General features: G+C 44.0%; 1 protein-coding gene across 1 annotated transcript in view; it reads right to left on the reverse strand.

The window, feature by feature from the left end:
* Positions 1-5,621: 5,621 nt before the first annotated feature.
* Positions 5,622-15,515, reverse strand: part of LOC118368618 (NACHT and WD repeat domain-containing protein 2) — a 90,826-nt gene continuing 80,932 nt past the window's right edge. The window contains exon 8 of the mRNA XM_035752880.2: positions 5,622-10,492. Coding sequence (XP_035608773.1) covers positions 6,593-10,492 — 3,900 coding nt within the window. The 3' untranslated portion in view covers positions 5,622-6,592. The remainder of the gene's footprint in view (positions 10,493-15,515) is intronic.

The following is a 15,515-nucleotide window of genomic DNA, read 5'->3' on the forward strand; positions in this document are numbered from 1 at the left end:
GCCATAGAAAAAGGAATCTGGTTGATATCCCTTTCAAATCAAATCAAATGTATTTATATAGCCCTTCGTACATCAGCTGATATCTTAAAGTGCTGTACAGAAACCCAGCCTAAAACCCCAAACAGAAAGCAATGCAGGTGTAGAAGCACGGTGGCTAGGAAAAACTCCATAGAAAGGCCAAAACCTAGGAAGAAACCTCGAGAGGAACCAGGCTATGTGGGGTGGCCAGTCCTCTTCTGGCTGTGCCGGGTGGAGATTGTAACAGAACATGGCCAAAATGTTCAAATGTTCATAAATGACCAGCATGGTCAAATAATAATAATCACAGGCAGAACAGTTGAAACTGGAGCAGCAGCACGGCCAGGTGGACTGGGGACAGCAAGGAGTCATCATGTCAGGTAGTCCTGAGGCATGGTCCTAGGGCTCAGGTCCTCCGAGAGAGAGAAAGAAAGAGAGAATTAGAGAGAGCATACTTAAATTCACACAGGACACCGGATAGGACATGAGAAGTACTCCAGATATAACAAACTGACCCTAGCCCCCCGACACATAAACTATTGCAGCATGAATACTGGAGGCTGAGACAGGAGGGGTCAGGAGACACTGTGGCTCCATCCGAGGACACCCCCAGATAGGGCCAAACAGGAAGGATATAACCCCACCCACTTTGCCTAAGCACAGCCCCCACACCACTAGAGGGATATCTTCAACCACCAACTTACCATCCTGAGGCAAGGCCGAGTATAGCCCACAAAGTTCTCCGCCACGGCACAACCCAAGGGGGGGCGCCAACCCAGAAAGGAAGATCACATCAGTGACTCAACCCACTCAAGTGACGCACCCTTCCTAGGGACGGTATGAAAGAGCCCTAGTAAGCCAGTAACTCACGCACCAAAGTACATTCATCACTAGGAGATAGAACCGGTTTCCTTCCTGAGCGGTATGATTGCTGTGTGGTCCAATGGTGTTTTACTTGCGTACTATTGCTTGTACAGATGGACGTGGTACCTTCAGGTGTTTGGAAATTGCTCTCAAGGATGAACCAGACCTGTGGAGGTCTACATTTTTTTCTGAGGTCTTTGCTGATTTCTTTTGATTTTCCCACAATGTCAAGCAAACAGGCACTGAGTTTGAAGATACGCCTTGAAAGATATCCATAGGGACAACTCCAATTGACTCAAATTATGTCAATGATGCCTATCAGAAGCTTCTACAGCCATTACATAATTTTCTGGAATTTTCCAAAGTGTTTAAAGGCACAGTCAACTTAGTGTATGTAATCTTCTGACCCACTGCAATTGTGATACAGTGAATTACAAGTGAAATAATCTGTCTGTAAACAATTGTTGGGAAAATTACTTGTTTCATGCAGAAAGTAGAAGTTTTAGTAGTAGTAGTTGCCAAAACTATAGTTTGTTAACAAGACATTTGTGGAGTGGTTGAAAAACAAGATTTAATGACTCCAACCTAAGTGTATGTAAACTTCCGACTTCAACTGTATATATAAACACTCATACATATACACATACATAAACATACATACAAACACTCATACATATACACACATATATATTTACATAGATTTCTTTTGAAAATATAAAATATATTTCCTGCAAACCCTACCACCCCTCCCCTAGTTGGAGTAAACTAACAAACAATAACACTTAGGCTTATATACTTCCAGTTTATACGTATTATATACAGTGGAGCAAAAAAGTATTTAGTCCGCCACCAATAGTGCAAGTTCTCCCACTTTAAAAGATGAGAGAGGCCTGTAATTTCCATCATAGGTACACTTCAACTATGACAGACAAAATTAGAAAAAAAAATCCAGAAAATCACATTGTAGGATTTTTAATGAATTTATTTGCAAATTAAGGTGGAAAATAAGTATTTGGTCACCTACAAACAAGCAAGATTTCTGGCTCTCACAGACCTGTAGTAACTTCTTCTTTAACACCTGCCATATTGAATTTCTATTTGCCTTATATTTTTCATCTGTGCTGTGATGCTTCACATAAGTTCTGAACCTTTCTATTCTCATAGTTTCTACAGATTGTAAATTAAAGATAAACATTTTTGATAAACGTATTATTATATTATTGATCGATTACTATCTGCAGCGTTGTCGCCAGGTAAATGTTGCAAATCTTCAGCCATTCCTGGACCTGTGACCAAAAACGAGCTACATATGGACAGTACCCAAATAAATAATCAAATGACTCTGCCTCCTCGCAGCAAATCTGCAGAGCTGGGAAGGTTGTTTCCCCCATATACATAACATTCTATTGGTTGCAAGAATATTGTACAATAATTTAAATTGAAATCCGGTGTCATATTGCGTGTCAATTCATAAACCATGTGCCATGGAATTGGTATACTGAAAATCTCTTCCCAACTATTTTGCAATCTATATGGCACAGCTGTCAATTTTTTGGTCCTTAATAAGAAGCTGCTATATATTTTTAATTATCAAAATTTGCTTTAATCAATGTTGGTTTTTAATGCAGGGCCGGCAGACAAGTTCCTTACTTATCCCCCTTCCACTTGCCTCTTCCATTTTTGCGGTAATGCTGCAATTAGTTGGTTGTAATTTTGGGAAGAGCAGACTTTTCCATATACTTGAGTTAGCTGCATGTGCGACATAACTCCATCAGTCCTATTTATGATATAATTTACAAAGATTACATTTTTTTCAAGATTAAGGGTTTACAGGGTAGCTTTCATTAGGTCTGAATGCCTTATATGGAATACAGTACAACAAAAGGAGTCTGTATTGAAAACATGCCCATGTCAGGGGAGACATCTGCTCGGCTGCTCAGTCCTGACCCTGGGGGTCTGCCGTCTTATGGGTTGTCACCCTGGCCGTAGCCTAACAAACCCCAAAACCAATAATGAATGTTTCACGAAGATCCTCAAGCTGAGTGGGGTGTTTTGGTTTGGAGCGCTACAGGGCGTGGATCCCTAGGGACAGGATGGGGCGATCCAGCTATATTGTGTGCAAGTAAAAAGAGCTCTACAGTACTACTAGGCCTATGATATGAATTATACTGAACAAAATATAATTGCAACATGCAACAATTTCAAAGATTTTGCTGAGTCCAAGGGAAATGTGGGATGCAGATTGTTTTGGGAGAGAGTTGAGTTTTATTCTAGACTGGTGGGGGTCAGGAATGCAAGCGTCTCGGGCTGGCTGGGCAGTCTGGCTGTAATTTGACATGGAGGATGTCTTAATAAAGACAATTAAAAGTCTTTGTATTTTGTTAAGAGTTGTTAATTTGTTAGGCTATTGGTTAAAGGTGCCACACAATATTGATTATTTAATTACATTTGATCTAGTTCAGTCTCATCAATCACTTAAACATATTTAATGATGATTAATTAGCTTGATGACTGTGGGTTTCTTTGCTTCTAAATAGACACATTGGATTGTGTAGAAATGCAGAAAATGTGCTTTAGATGGCCAAAAAGGTCCCCCCATATTCAAAATATAATGAAAGAGCTTCTTCCTGTGCTTGTTGAACATAATAAACGGCTCCCTAAACGGCTCTGGATGTGTACCAAACTCATTAAAAGTAGCAGTATTAAAGCCTCTCCTGATAAAGCACCCATTCCTCTCGTTTTTATGGAAAAAGCTGTTCCTCAGCAACTCACTGCCTTCCTGAAGACAAATAATGTATACGAAATGCTCCAGTCTGGTTTTAGACCCGATCATAGTACCGAGACCGCACTCGTGAATGTGATAAATTACCTTTTAATGGTGTCAGACCAAGGCGCTGCGTCTATTTTCGTGTTCCTAGTCCTTAGTGCCGCTTTTGACACCATTGATCACCACATTCTTTTGGAGAGATTGGAAACTGTAATTGGTCTACGCGGTAAGTTTTGGTGTTTCTCAAGGTTCCGTTCTAGGACCACTATTTTTTTCACAATATATGCTACCTTTAGATGATGTCATTCGGAAAACACGATGGATGTACAGTCGTCTCAAATTAAACTGTGAATGACCTCTGCTAATCTGGACCCTGATCTTTCTTTTGACGAACATATCAAACATATTTAAAGAGCAGTAAGGGCTTTATGAATACATTTGATTGATTGATTGATTGATATAGAATGTTGTAGTATACTGTAGAATACAATTGTAAATACATAGTATAATATAGTATTTTCTATATGGGTGGCTCTGATTTGCTGTATCTATAGAAGGATGTAGGGGATTGTTTTTCCCAACAGCGAAGCGGCTAGCTAGGGAGTGAAGAGCTTTGATTAAAATTTCGGCCCACCTCATGATTAATATATTGTATGTAGTCTTGGGTGGTTTAATCTTTTAGTACTCGGCAGAGAGAGAGGTAAGAAGAGAGATAGAGAGATGAGGTGGTGAGGGTGAGTCACATTCAAACCCTTCTGATCACAGGTTGTATAATGAAAGATGGAAAAAGAGGGTGATGACAAAAGAAGGCCCCTATGCTCAAGTGTCAATATGACTACACAATAAGGCAGTGAGGGCTGAGTTAGGGCTGAGTAAATACAGATAATGTCATACTGTGCATAGCCTACTGTAAAGACACACACAGGTTAGATTTGTGGTCTAGCGAGCCCTCCCGGTTTGAAAAACTGTAATTATTGTGTGTTTGTGTGTGGAGGAGTCTGCTGCTGTCTTTGGTGTATGAGTAATGTGCTTGCTGCAGCCAGCTCATTCTGTTTTCAGAGGGATTTATCGTGGACGCCATAAGACATGAGCTCACCCTCCGTCATTACAATGGAAGGCATGGCCACTTGCTCACTTGGCACACAGCAGATCAGACACCGGCCTCAGAGAATTAAGTTGGTAGCCCAAAGCAAAAAGCTTCAGCCGTCCAATCACATGATCTGCGTGTGTGTGTGTGTGGCTGTAGCTGCAGGGCAGTGTCAGAGAGCTCCAGGTGCTCTGTACATAACCTAATGATAATGACGCTGTCCAACAGCACGCTTGTCTGGAGCTGAGCGCAGAATGGTCAGGGCAATTACTTTACCCATCAACTAATGTTACATCTCTGCTTGTGTGTGTGTGTGTAATGTTTATCCAAATGAGAGAAAGAGAGAGAAGGGGGGTATCAGTTCATGTTCAATGAGTACATATAATGCACCTGTGTGTGGCCATTGCCAAGAACAGCAAGAAAAAACATTCTTAACCAGAGGGGAAAACACACTATTTCAGGTTGTCTAGACGGGACATTTTTCACTCAGGCCCACAGTCCAGCATTGGGGAACATCAAGTGGCGTTGAGCTAGACGTTTCTGACAAGTTATAAATAGCTCTCTAAGGTATGCAATGACTGACATGACAAGATGACAATTGATGATGCACTACCCAATTTCGAAATTGCACCTTGTGCATTCTACTATTACAACCTTCAAGAGTAAGTTGAAAGCCAGACTGAGTTTGAGGCCCACAGTGTGAGGCCCACTGATCTAGATGATCAGTAACAACCTCAGACTGCTGCAATGAGAAGCATGACAAAGGTCTGGAGGCGAAAAGTTAACCATTTTATTACATTAAAATGTTCCGTACAAACAATGCATACACACTATTTCATATTGCTTCAGATATAAGTTTATATTTTTCTGTTAGAATAACTCCAGTTAAACAACTGTAACAAAATTCAAGTACAACATTTATGAAAATATAAATATCTCTAAACAGGTAAGTCAGTCCTGACCATAAAAAGAATACAGTAGAAACATTCATTACCAGTATGTCAATTGTGTCGCCAACTTGTACGTTTTTAAAAGTAATTCAAGTTACATGACATACAATAATAGCATATACTGGCTTCCATATGGACACATTCAAATATACTCTTAAACTGGCAATATATTATAAGTGGACTTAAACGTCTTCATTAGTAAAGATAATACATTTTCTCTATAATTCTTCAACATAATCACAGTAAAGCACTCAAACAATTCGGTCATGATGTAAGTTATATAAGCCTTACAAAATGGACCATTGTCAACAGAACAAAACATCAAACTAGTATCGGAAATTTGGCAAATAGAATGTTTGCTTTGAGAGCAATGAAATATGTTGGAAAACAAAAATGTTAGGGTGCTGATGAGTTATCCTTGACTGATGATATCTCTTAATTTCACACACACCTCTCTCTCTCTCTCTCTCTCTCTCTCTCTCTCTCTCTCTCTAGATATTTCTTAAGAAAAGCATGTATAAGGAAGAGTATTCAAGCTCACTGGAATGGCTTTGGATATGTAAAACAGAGAAATGTAAATATCAATTTTGTTCTTCAAATGCAAAATGACACAATGGCAAAACAATAGATTAAATATATATTTTCTATATATTTATTCTAGTTTTCAAACCATAAAAAACAACTTCATCATGTGAAGAAAAAAACTAAAACGATACCATAAAGGTTGTCATACATGACTTGAGTGCAGCATTATAGTAGTAGTCAGTTCGTACCCAGGAGACTGACATCTGCAGCTAATTCAGGTGGCTGTAAACAAGAGTAAACTGCATCCCCCCGAGAAACCTCATACATCCACCTCAATCCCACCTACCTAGAATCTTCGCCCATTGCTCCACTCTCCCACTTTCACTGCAATAGTTCGTTCTTTTTGGTGGGGATGGTGGTCTCAGCCTCCCCAGAGTCAGACACGTTGATGGGGCTATCCCTGGAGAAGACCTCGGTGGACTCCCTCCACAAGCAGTCTGCAATGGTCTTGAAGGCGTGGTTGCCACACTTGGGCCTTATCTTTTGTGAGGCATTGTTGACGATCTGCCGACTGTTGGATGTGGCAATCTTGATCTTGAGCGCGGCATCCACCCTGTCCACCACCGTATAGGTGCCAATGCTGCCATCCTCGAAGCCAATGATGATGTTGAGCGCTCGCTGGGACAGGCAGAGGAAGGTGGGCGTCTTGTAGAGGGAGCATGTCCCGATGCTCTTTCCATCTGCCAGACGCATCACGATCAGGTTGGACACCACGCCCACCTCGTCATCCTCATTACTGTTCCGGAAGCAGACATAGACCAGGTAGCGCCCGTCCCTCGACAGCTTCTGCCGCCAGATGATACCGGCGGCGTGGACAAGTCTCAGCTTCCCGCTATGAAGATCCAACACGTTAATGTTCTCGTCACCTTTGGAGATGATTCCCAGTTTCCCATTTGGTGAAATTTGGAACTCCTCCAGATTTTTTAGGAAGTTAGTAGGCAGCTGGACCCGTCTACAGACAGACTCATCTGCCACACTCCATATAAACACAGTCTCTGTAGATGTGATGAAGACAACAAAGTCTGGGCAGTCAGGAATGAGTTTGAAGTTGATAATGCTAATGCCATCGTCACAGACAAACTTCTTGGAAATACTGCCTGACCAGAGGCTAACAGCGAGCAGCTTGTTTTTTGTGATCCCCACTAGGAAGGTGTTTGCGGTGGTGATCAGTGCATTCTGTAGGGTCACCAGGATGTTGCACACCTTGTGTCCAGTGGCCAGCCTCCAGACTCGGGAGCAGTTCTGTTCGCAGAGGGAAACCACAAACTGGTCATTGTGGGTCATCAGGAGCTGAGATATCTTCTGTCCGTTGATGCGAAAGATGTTTTCGCCAGTGGCCGTGTGCCAGATGTACTGGCTGCACTTGTCATCCGACGTCACCATGAGTTCCCCAGAGGATGTCAGGACACAGTTTTCCACCAAGCCCTCATGCTTGAAGACAGTCTCTATGAAGCCTGTGCTGAAGTTCCACATGTGGATGGCTTCAGAGCCGTCCATGGTGAACACAAAGTCCTCCCTGCCAGAAAGCTGTAAGCTCTGAATCTTCTTGCCTGTTTTGTCAATGTTGGACATGGCTGTAATGATGTCAATGTCCCAGACTGATAGCACTCCACTGCTGGCCACAGACAGGAGCAGGTTGTGGTGGATGGACTTGATGAGTTTGACAATGGCCCCAGAGATCTCAATCAGGCTGGCCATGCACTGCCCACTGTCTCTCCTCCACACAAATATGGATGACGTGTTCTCCATGGAGGCCACAATACTTTGGCCATTTTTTGAGAGGACTGCAGCCACGAATCGCTCAGCATGCTTGGCCGTGAACTTCTCTGCCATCTTCCACAACTTGGTGTCCAGGACCTCAATGCTCTTGTCTTTGCAGATGAGGATGGAGCGCTGGTCTTCTGACAGCTCAATGCCTACGACCTCGTTCTCATCCCCCCGGCAGTCATAATCTTCCACCAGTCTGGGGTTGGTGATCTCTTTGGTGTTCCACACCGACAGGCTCCCCTCATTATCGATCATCACCATCTGGTGAATGGTGTCCAGGACCAAGATGGACTTGACAAATCCCCCGGAGAACTGCGACGTGACCGTACCTAGCTTGTCCCCAGTCCCCAGGTGGAAGATGGACGTGGTGTTGAGGTACTGACCACAGAAGGCGTACATTCCATCTGGAGAGCATTGGACGCAGGTGACCTCATACCAGCAGTGGAACAGGTAGAGGGGCCAGCCGTAGAGCAGATCGATGACATTGACATCTTTACTGGCCTCTAGCCAGGCCAAGGCATGATGGCTGGACAGGGTGAACCCATTGATGAAGGCCACCCCTCCTGTGATACCACAGTGCTTGGAGTTCTTGATGTCCACTTCGGACAGCAAGCAAGACTTATGGTTGTCATATATGAGTAGCGTGTTCTTGGTGGTTGCCACAACCAGGTACTTCTCGTCGCTGGTTAGCCTGATTCCCAGGACAACCGAATGGGCCGTGTCTATCTGCCGGAGGAGCTGCCTGCTCTCCACATCCCATGTGCTCACAGACCCATCCTCCAGGGCCACAAGTACGATGTTGGGGGCTAGGGTGGGCAGGATCTCCACGATCTGCATGTAGCTGGAGCACAGCGGCAGCCTTTCAGGGCTGTAGGTGACATCCATGGACGAGTGGAGGGGCACAATGGAGCAGTATTTGGGGCCGTCCTTGTCGCATTCCAGGAGGAGGTGTTGGAGCTTGGGTAAAGAGGTGACCACAGGGAGGAGCCTCTGCTGCAGCTCTGCGGACAGGGATGCCGGGTTCTTCATCACTTTGATCTTGATGCTGCGCAGCGTGGTGGCCAAAAACTTGAGTTCTTTCTCCTGGGAGTAGTTGTAGGCTACATCTATGTCGGTCAGTGCCTTCTCAAACTGCCCTATCTTGATCATGGTGTAGAGCCAGCTGAAGTTCATGATAACCCCGTACACGAGGTCGTCCATGCGGCCGCTCCGAGTTAGATGGTAGAGGAGCTCCGTCATCTTCCTGTGGTTGACAAAGAAGATATCAGGCTCCAGAAGGTTGCACTGGAACACCCAGGGCTGCTCGGGGGTCTGCCTGTCATAGGAGTACTTCTCGGTGGATGCTTCTTTGTGGGATGGCTGCTGGGAGTGTGGATTCTTGTGTTGGGAGATGTTAAGCGAGGCAAAGTGGTTGTTGTCACAGTGGAAGATCTTTTTCCTGCCTCCCGACCATGCCCCCAGGAAGTATTCGGCTAGGAGGCTGTGCATCTGGTGCACATCTTCCTCGTTGCTAAGATACAACTTCTGGGCGATGAGTTGCAGGTGTCTGTTGGCCCACATCATCAGGGTAACATTATGCACCTGCCTTTCCAGCAGGTACCCCTCCAGTTCCTCTTTCAGCCTCGCAATCAGGTCATAAGAGATCCTCAGTGGGTTTTTTAGATTTGAACTCACCATGATATCTCCCAACACACTGTTATCCAATGACAGAATATCTTCCAGCTCTACCTCCGTTAACCCCACATTGGCCATGGTGATGTATCCCAGTGACCTGAATACGAACCGCTGCCCCAGCTTGTTCTCCACAGAGTAGAAGAGCTGCTCGATGCTCTCGTGCACGGTGGAGCACAGTGACTTGTCATCCACATCCTTGTGCGAGCGCCAATGCACCACCTCCTGGTAAATGAGGTTGACAAACATGGGAAGCGTACACTTGGCCAGCGCTTCATTGACGTAGATCTGCTGTCCCGAAGTCACCTTTCTCTTCAACCCCAGCAGCTGCTGCTTCAGTATCTGACTACAGGCCTTACGGTCCCGCTGCACCAGCTCTACGTAGCGCCCTTCATCATGAATCAAACAGCGGAGCTTCTGGAGGATTCCGTGTTTGTTGGGTAAAGTGGAGACCACGATGCGGACAGTGCGAGGCAGGTGGGCGGGGAGCCACCACAGCTCGCGGGCCTCGTCGGCTTCCGAGAGCTGCTCCAGGGCATCCAAGATGATGACCAGGGGCCGATGGAAAGAGGGCTCCCCCAGCAGGTTGACTAGCAGCTCCCTCATCTCCTGGATCTTGTTGGGCAAGAAGTGGATCAGGCAATGGTAGTTGATGGCTATCTGCTCGCAGATGCTCTGGAGGAGGGTGCGCAGGTTTGTGGCGAACTCGGAGGAGCCCACAAAGCGAACAATGACAACCGGGTCTGTCTCAGGACCCATCTCTGTCTGGAGCCACGTGTAGGCCTGGAAACAACAAAGAGAGAGAACATAGATTTTGCAACATTCTCAAGGTTAGATGTCTTTCATGAAAGAGCTCTGTGACACAACACACAGAGAGAACAGACCAGACTATGTTGTCAATAATGGATTGCATTTATAAAAAACGTTTCCAAAGTCTCAAAACATCTCAAAGTGCTCTCCATTTTGAGGAACGGGTCATCTTTCTAGGAGTAACTACTTTTGTCATTTTTTACAAGCTTTTTGCAATCATTTCCCACACATTACACTTTAAAATGAGTTTCAATAATTATCCTGTATGCAGCCCATATAACCCTGCCTGACTCAGGAGACAATAAACAATCAGCAGGCAAAATAAAGCTCTACTAAAGAGGAGGGAGCTGGAATTACTATTTGGAAGACATGGGGCGTGATATGATGCAATGGTTGGAGTTTCAAATTTCATTAGCCGTATGTACGGTGTACACACCGTCCAAAAAAATGTTTATCCGCAGGTTCCTTCTCGACAATCTTCTTTTGGCTGCATTGACAGTATTGAGTAGCTTGGATGAAATGTGCCCAGAGTAAACGGCCTGCTCCTCAATCTCAGTTGCTAATATATGCATATTATTATTAGTATTGGATAGAAAACACTCTGAAGTTTCTAAAACTATTTGAATGAGTATAACAGAACTCATATGGCAGGCAAAAACCTGAGAAGAAATCCAAACAGGAAGTGAGAAATCTGAGGTTGGTCGATTTTCAACCCAGGCCCTATTGAATTCACAGTGGGATATGAATGAAGTTGCTTCCACTAGATGTCAACAGTCTTTAGAAACTTGAATGAGGCTACTACTGTGTTGTGGGACTGAATAAGAACTGAATGAGTCAGGTTTTTCTGTGAGTTGGTGGTGACCTAACATAATCGTTTGTGGTGCTTTCGCTGTAAAGCCTATTTGAAATCGGACACTGTGGTGGGATTAACAACAAGATTACTTTTAATACAGTATAAAATACATGTATGTTTGAGGAATTTTAATTATGAGATTTCTGTTGTTTTGAATTTGGCGCCCTGCACTTTCACTATCATCCCGTTAATGGGATTGCAGCCCTAAGAAGTTAACAACAATAATAAATAAAAAAGATAAAAATATGAACATAAAGTAAATGGCATAAGTATAATTTCAATTCATGATCCAGTGTTTGTCGATCGTAGGAAATTATTGCACATCTCAGTAAACAAAGTAATAATTAATGCAAAAATAGCCATAAAAAGAAAAGTAGAGTAGGAACTGACAAGATGCACACCCTCATCAGCACTGAGCAGTGCACAGAGTGTGTGGCCAATGTATAAAGTTAGAACATCTGCTGTCTCAGCCATTGTCTGTCAAGGGAGTACCTCAAGTCTCGATCCTAGGCTCCACACTCTTCTCAATTTACATCAACAACATAGCTCAGGCAGTAGGAAGGTCTCTCATCTATTTGTATGCAGATGACACAGTCTTATACTTAGCTGGCCTCTCTGGCCCCTCCCTGGATTTTGTGTTAAACACTCCACAACAAAGCTTTTTTAGTGTCCAACAAGTTTTCTCTGCCCTTAACACTGTTCTGAACACTTCCAAAACAAAGGTAATGTGTTTCAGTAAGAAGAATGCCCCTTTCCCCACAGGTGTGATTACTACCGCTGAGGGTTTAGAGCTTGAGGTAGTCACCTCATACAAGTACTTGGGAGTATGGCTAAACGGTGCACTGTCCTTCTCTCAGCACATATCAAAGCTGCTGGCTAAATTTAAATCTAGATTTGGTTTCCTCTATCATAATCGCTCCTCTTTCACCCCAGCTGTCAAACTAACCCTGATTCAGATGATAAGCTTCAACCAGTGGGTCTTGTACCATGTTTGTGGTGCTACCATGTTGTGCTGCTGCCATATTGTGTTGCTACCGTGTTGTTGTCATGTTGTGTTCCGTTCTACCTATGCTAGATTACGGAGATGTAATTTATAGATCGACAGGTACAATAAGGGTGCTCTTGAGCATCTAGATGTCCAATACCATTTGTCCATAAAATTTGCCACCAATGCTCCTTATAGGACACAACAATGCACTCTATACTCCTCTGTAAACTGGCCATCTCTGTATACCCGACACAAGACCCACTGGTTGATGGTTATTTATAAAACCCTCTTTGGCCTCACTCTACCTCTATCTGAGATACCGATTGCAGCCCTCATCCTCCACATACAACACCAGTTCTGCCAGTCACATTCTGTTAAAGGGCTCCAAAGCACACACATCCCTGGGTTACTTCTCCTTTCAGTTCGCTGCAGCTAGGAACTAGAACAAGCTGCAAAAAACTATCAAACTGGACAGTTTTATCTTCATCTCTACATTCAGAGACTCAATCACACTCCTACTGACACTTGTGACTGCTTCTGGGGATGCATTATTGTCTCTCTCGTTTTGCCCTTGGTGCTGTTGTCTGTGCCCAACAATGTTTGTATCATGTTTGTGGTGCTACCATGTTGTGCTGCTGGCATATTGTGTTGCTACCGTGTTGTTGTCATGTTGTGTTCCTACCATGCTGTGTTGTCATGTGTTGATGCCATGCTGTAATTTTGTCTTAGGTCTCTCTTTCTGTAGTGTTGTCTTGTCTCTCTTTTCATAATGTATGTTTTGCCCTACATTGTTATTTTTAATTCCAGCCCCTCCGTCCCCGCAGGAGGCCTTTTGCCTTTTGGCAGGTCATCATTGTATATAATAAATTGTTCTTAACTGACTTCCCTAGTTAAATAAAGGTAAAACAAAATTACAATAATTAGTTGTTTAAAATCTTGTAACATTCAGTATCAAAAATATGCAAAAGGAGAGAACGTTAGAAAGGGGGAGGAACTCAGTTTGTAGAACTAATACATTATTCAAGAGATTCAATCCTGTGAACATTTTAAGCTTTGCCAAGGCCATGAGCTAAACAGAAAAACAACAAGTGAAAATGAAAACATACTCAAGAGTAAAATAGAAGCACCCTGCTCCCAGATCGGTTTGTGCTTTTGCCTACTCCATTGTCATTGTCAAGCCAAACATGTTTCGCATGACAATTCCATAAGGAGTTGGCAAGAGAGCAGAAAACGACTGGCACCAAGGCTAAGATAAAAACACCCAATGACTTTCCCATAATGAAAGAGATTTTATGAATCAGCGCTACTCCCTGTTTCATGCATATTCATAGTTTAATTCCAGAAATTAACGAAGGCCCCCTGCTGTGATTCCTAGAATCATTAAACATAATTTGACACTTTCGGAGAAGTTCTTGAGGCTCTGAGATAAGCTACAGAAGTGTGGGTGTGTGAGAGTGTGTGAGAGAGCCAATGTGTGTGTCTGTGTGTGTGTGCCTATATGTGGTACAAATATGTATGTGCATATGTGAGTTGGTTTGTGTATCTCGGTGTGTGTGACGTGTGTGAGAAAATATGTGAGCACGTGTGTGTGTGTGGAGTGCATGGCAACTCCAAGGAGTGTACGGCAGGTCTCATGACGTGATCTTCCTGTCTGGGTTGGCGCCCCTCCCTTGGGTTGTGCCGTGGAGGAGATCTTTCTGGGCTATACTCGGCCTTGTCTCAGGATGGTAAGTTGGTGGTTGAAGTGGGTGGGGTTATATCCTTCCCGTTCGGCCCTGTCCGTGGGTATCATTGGATGGGGCCAGAGTGTCTCCTGACCCCTCCTGTCTCAGCCTCCAGTATTTATGCTGCAGTAGTTTATGTGTCGGGGGGCTAGGGTCAGTTTGTTATATCTGGAGTACTTCTCCGGTCTTATCCGGTGTCCTGTGTGAATTTAAGTATGCTCTCTCTAATTCTCTCTTTCTCTCGGAAGACCTGAGCCCTAGGACCATGCCTCAGGACTACCTGGTATGATGACTCCTTGCTGTCCCCAGTCCACCTGGCCGTGCTGCTGCTCCAGTTTCAACTGTTCTGCCTGCGGCTATGGAATCCTGACCTGTTCCCCGGACGTGCCACCTGTCCCAGACCTGCTGTTTTCAACTCTCTAGAGACAGCAGGAGTGGTAGAGATACTCTTAATGATCGGCTATGAAAAGCTAACTGACATTTACTCCTGAGGTGCTGTACCCTCGACAACTACTGTCATTATTATTATTTGACCATGCTGGTAATTTATGAACATTTTAACATCTTGGCCATGTTCAGTTATAATCTCCACCCGGCACAGCCAGAAGAGGACTGGCCACCCCACATAGCCTGGTTCCTCTCCAGGTTTCTTCCTAGGTTTTGGCCTTTCGAGAGAGTTTTTCCTAGCCACCGTGCTTCTACACCTGCATTGCTTGCTGTTTGGGGTTTTAGGCTGAGTTTCTGTACAGCACTTTGAGATATCAGCTGATGTCCGAAGGGCTATATAAATACATTTGATTTGATGACAGAATTAGCGGTAGTGACAAAAATCTGTGATTCTGCTCCGGGCGATAGGCTGTGTCAACAGATCCATCATTCCATACCTCCCTCCATTCCCCCATCACTCCTCTTATCCAAAAACACAGACCACCTCCCCACTCATCCTGGCAATGTACAACTCCTGAAGGCCACAGAAGCAGAAGCAAGACAAAGCTAATCAAGAAAAACAGGGGCATCCCACTTTAATGTCTAGCACTGATCTCTGCGACAACTGCTGGAGTTATGTATTTGAAGCAACGATCTGAACAATCTATTTCACCTGTGATAAATTATGTGTCAACCGTGATTTATTAGAGGTGAAATAATCTTACTGTGTCTGTGTACACAACTATGATAGTGTAGCCTACCACAGTCCTTCTCTAACTCCTATCATCCCTCTCCTTTCCACCGTTGTTCTGTCTTAATCTATAAACAGCATGTTTCATCCCTGTCTCCTCAGCACTCATCTTGCCTGCCTTTCAGTGAATTAGGAGAGAAATATTTAACACAATGGAGCAGCAGAATGACACTGTGAGAGTTTGGCTTTGTGCCCAAATATGTGTGGCTTAGTCAAGCTTTGTTCCGTGCCCGTATTTCATAAAGTAAATCACT

Source organism: Oncorhynchus keta, chromosome 35 (assembly GCF_023373465.1).
Source record: "Oncorhynchus keta strain PuntledgeMale-10-30-2019 chromosome 35, Oket_V2, whole genome shotgun sequence".
Taxonomy (NCBI): domain Eukaryota; kingdom Metazoa; phylum Chordata; class Actinopteri; order Salmoniformes; family Salmonidae; genus Oncorhynchus; species Oncorhynchus keta.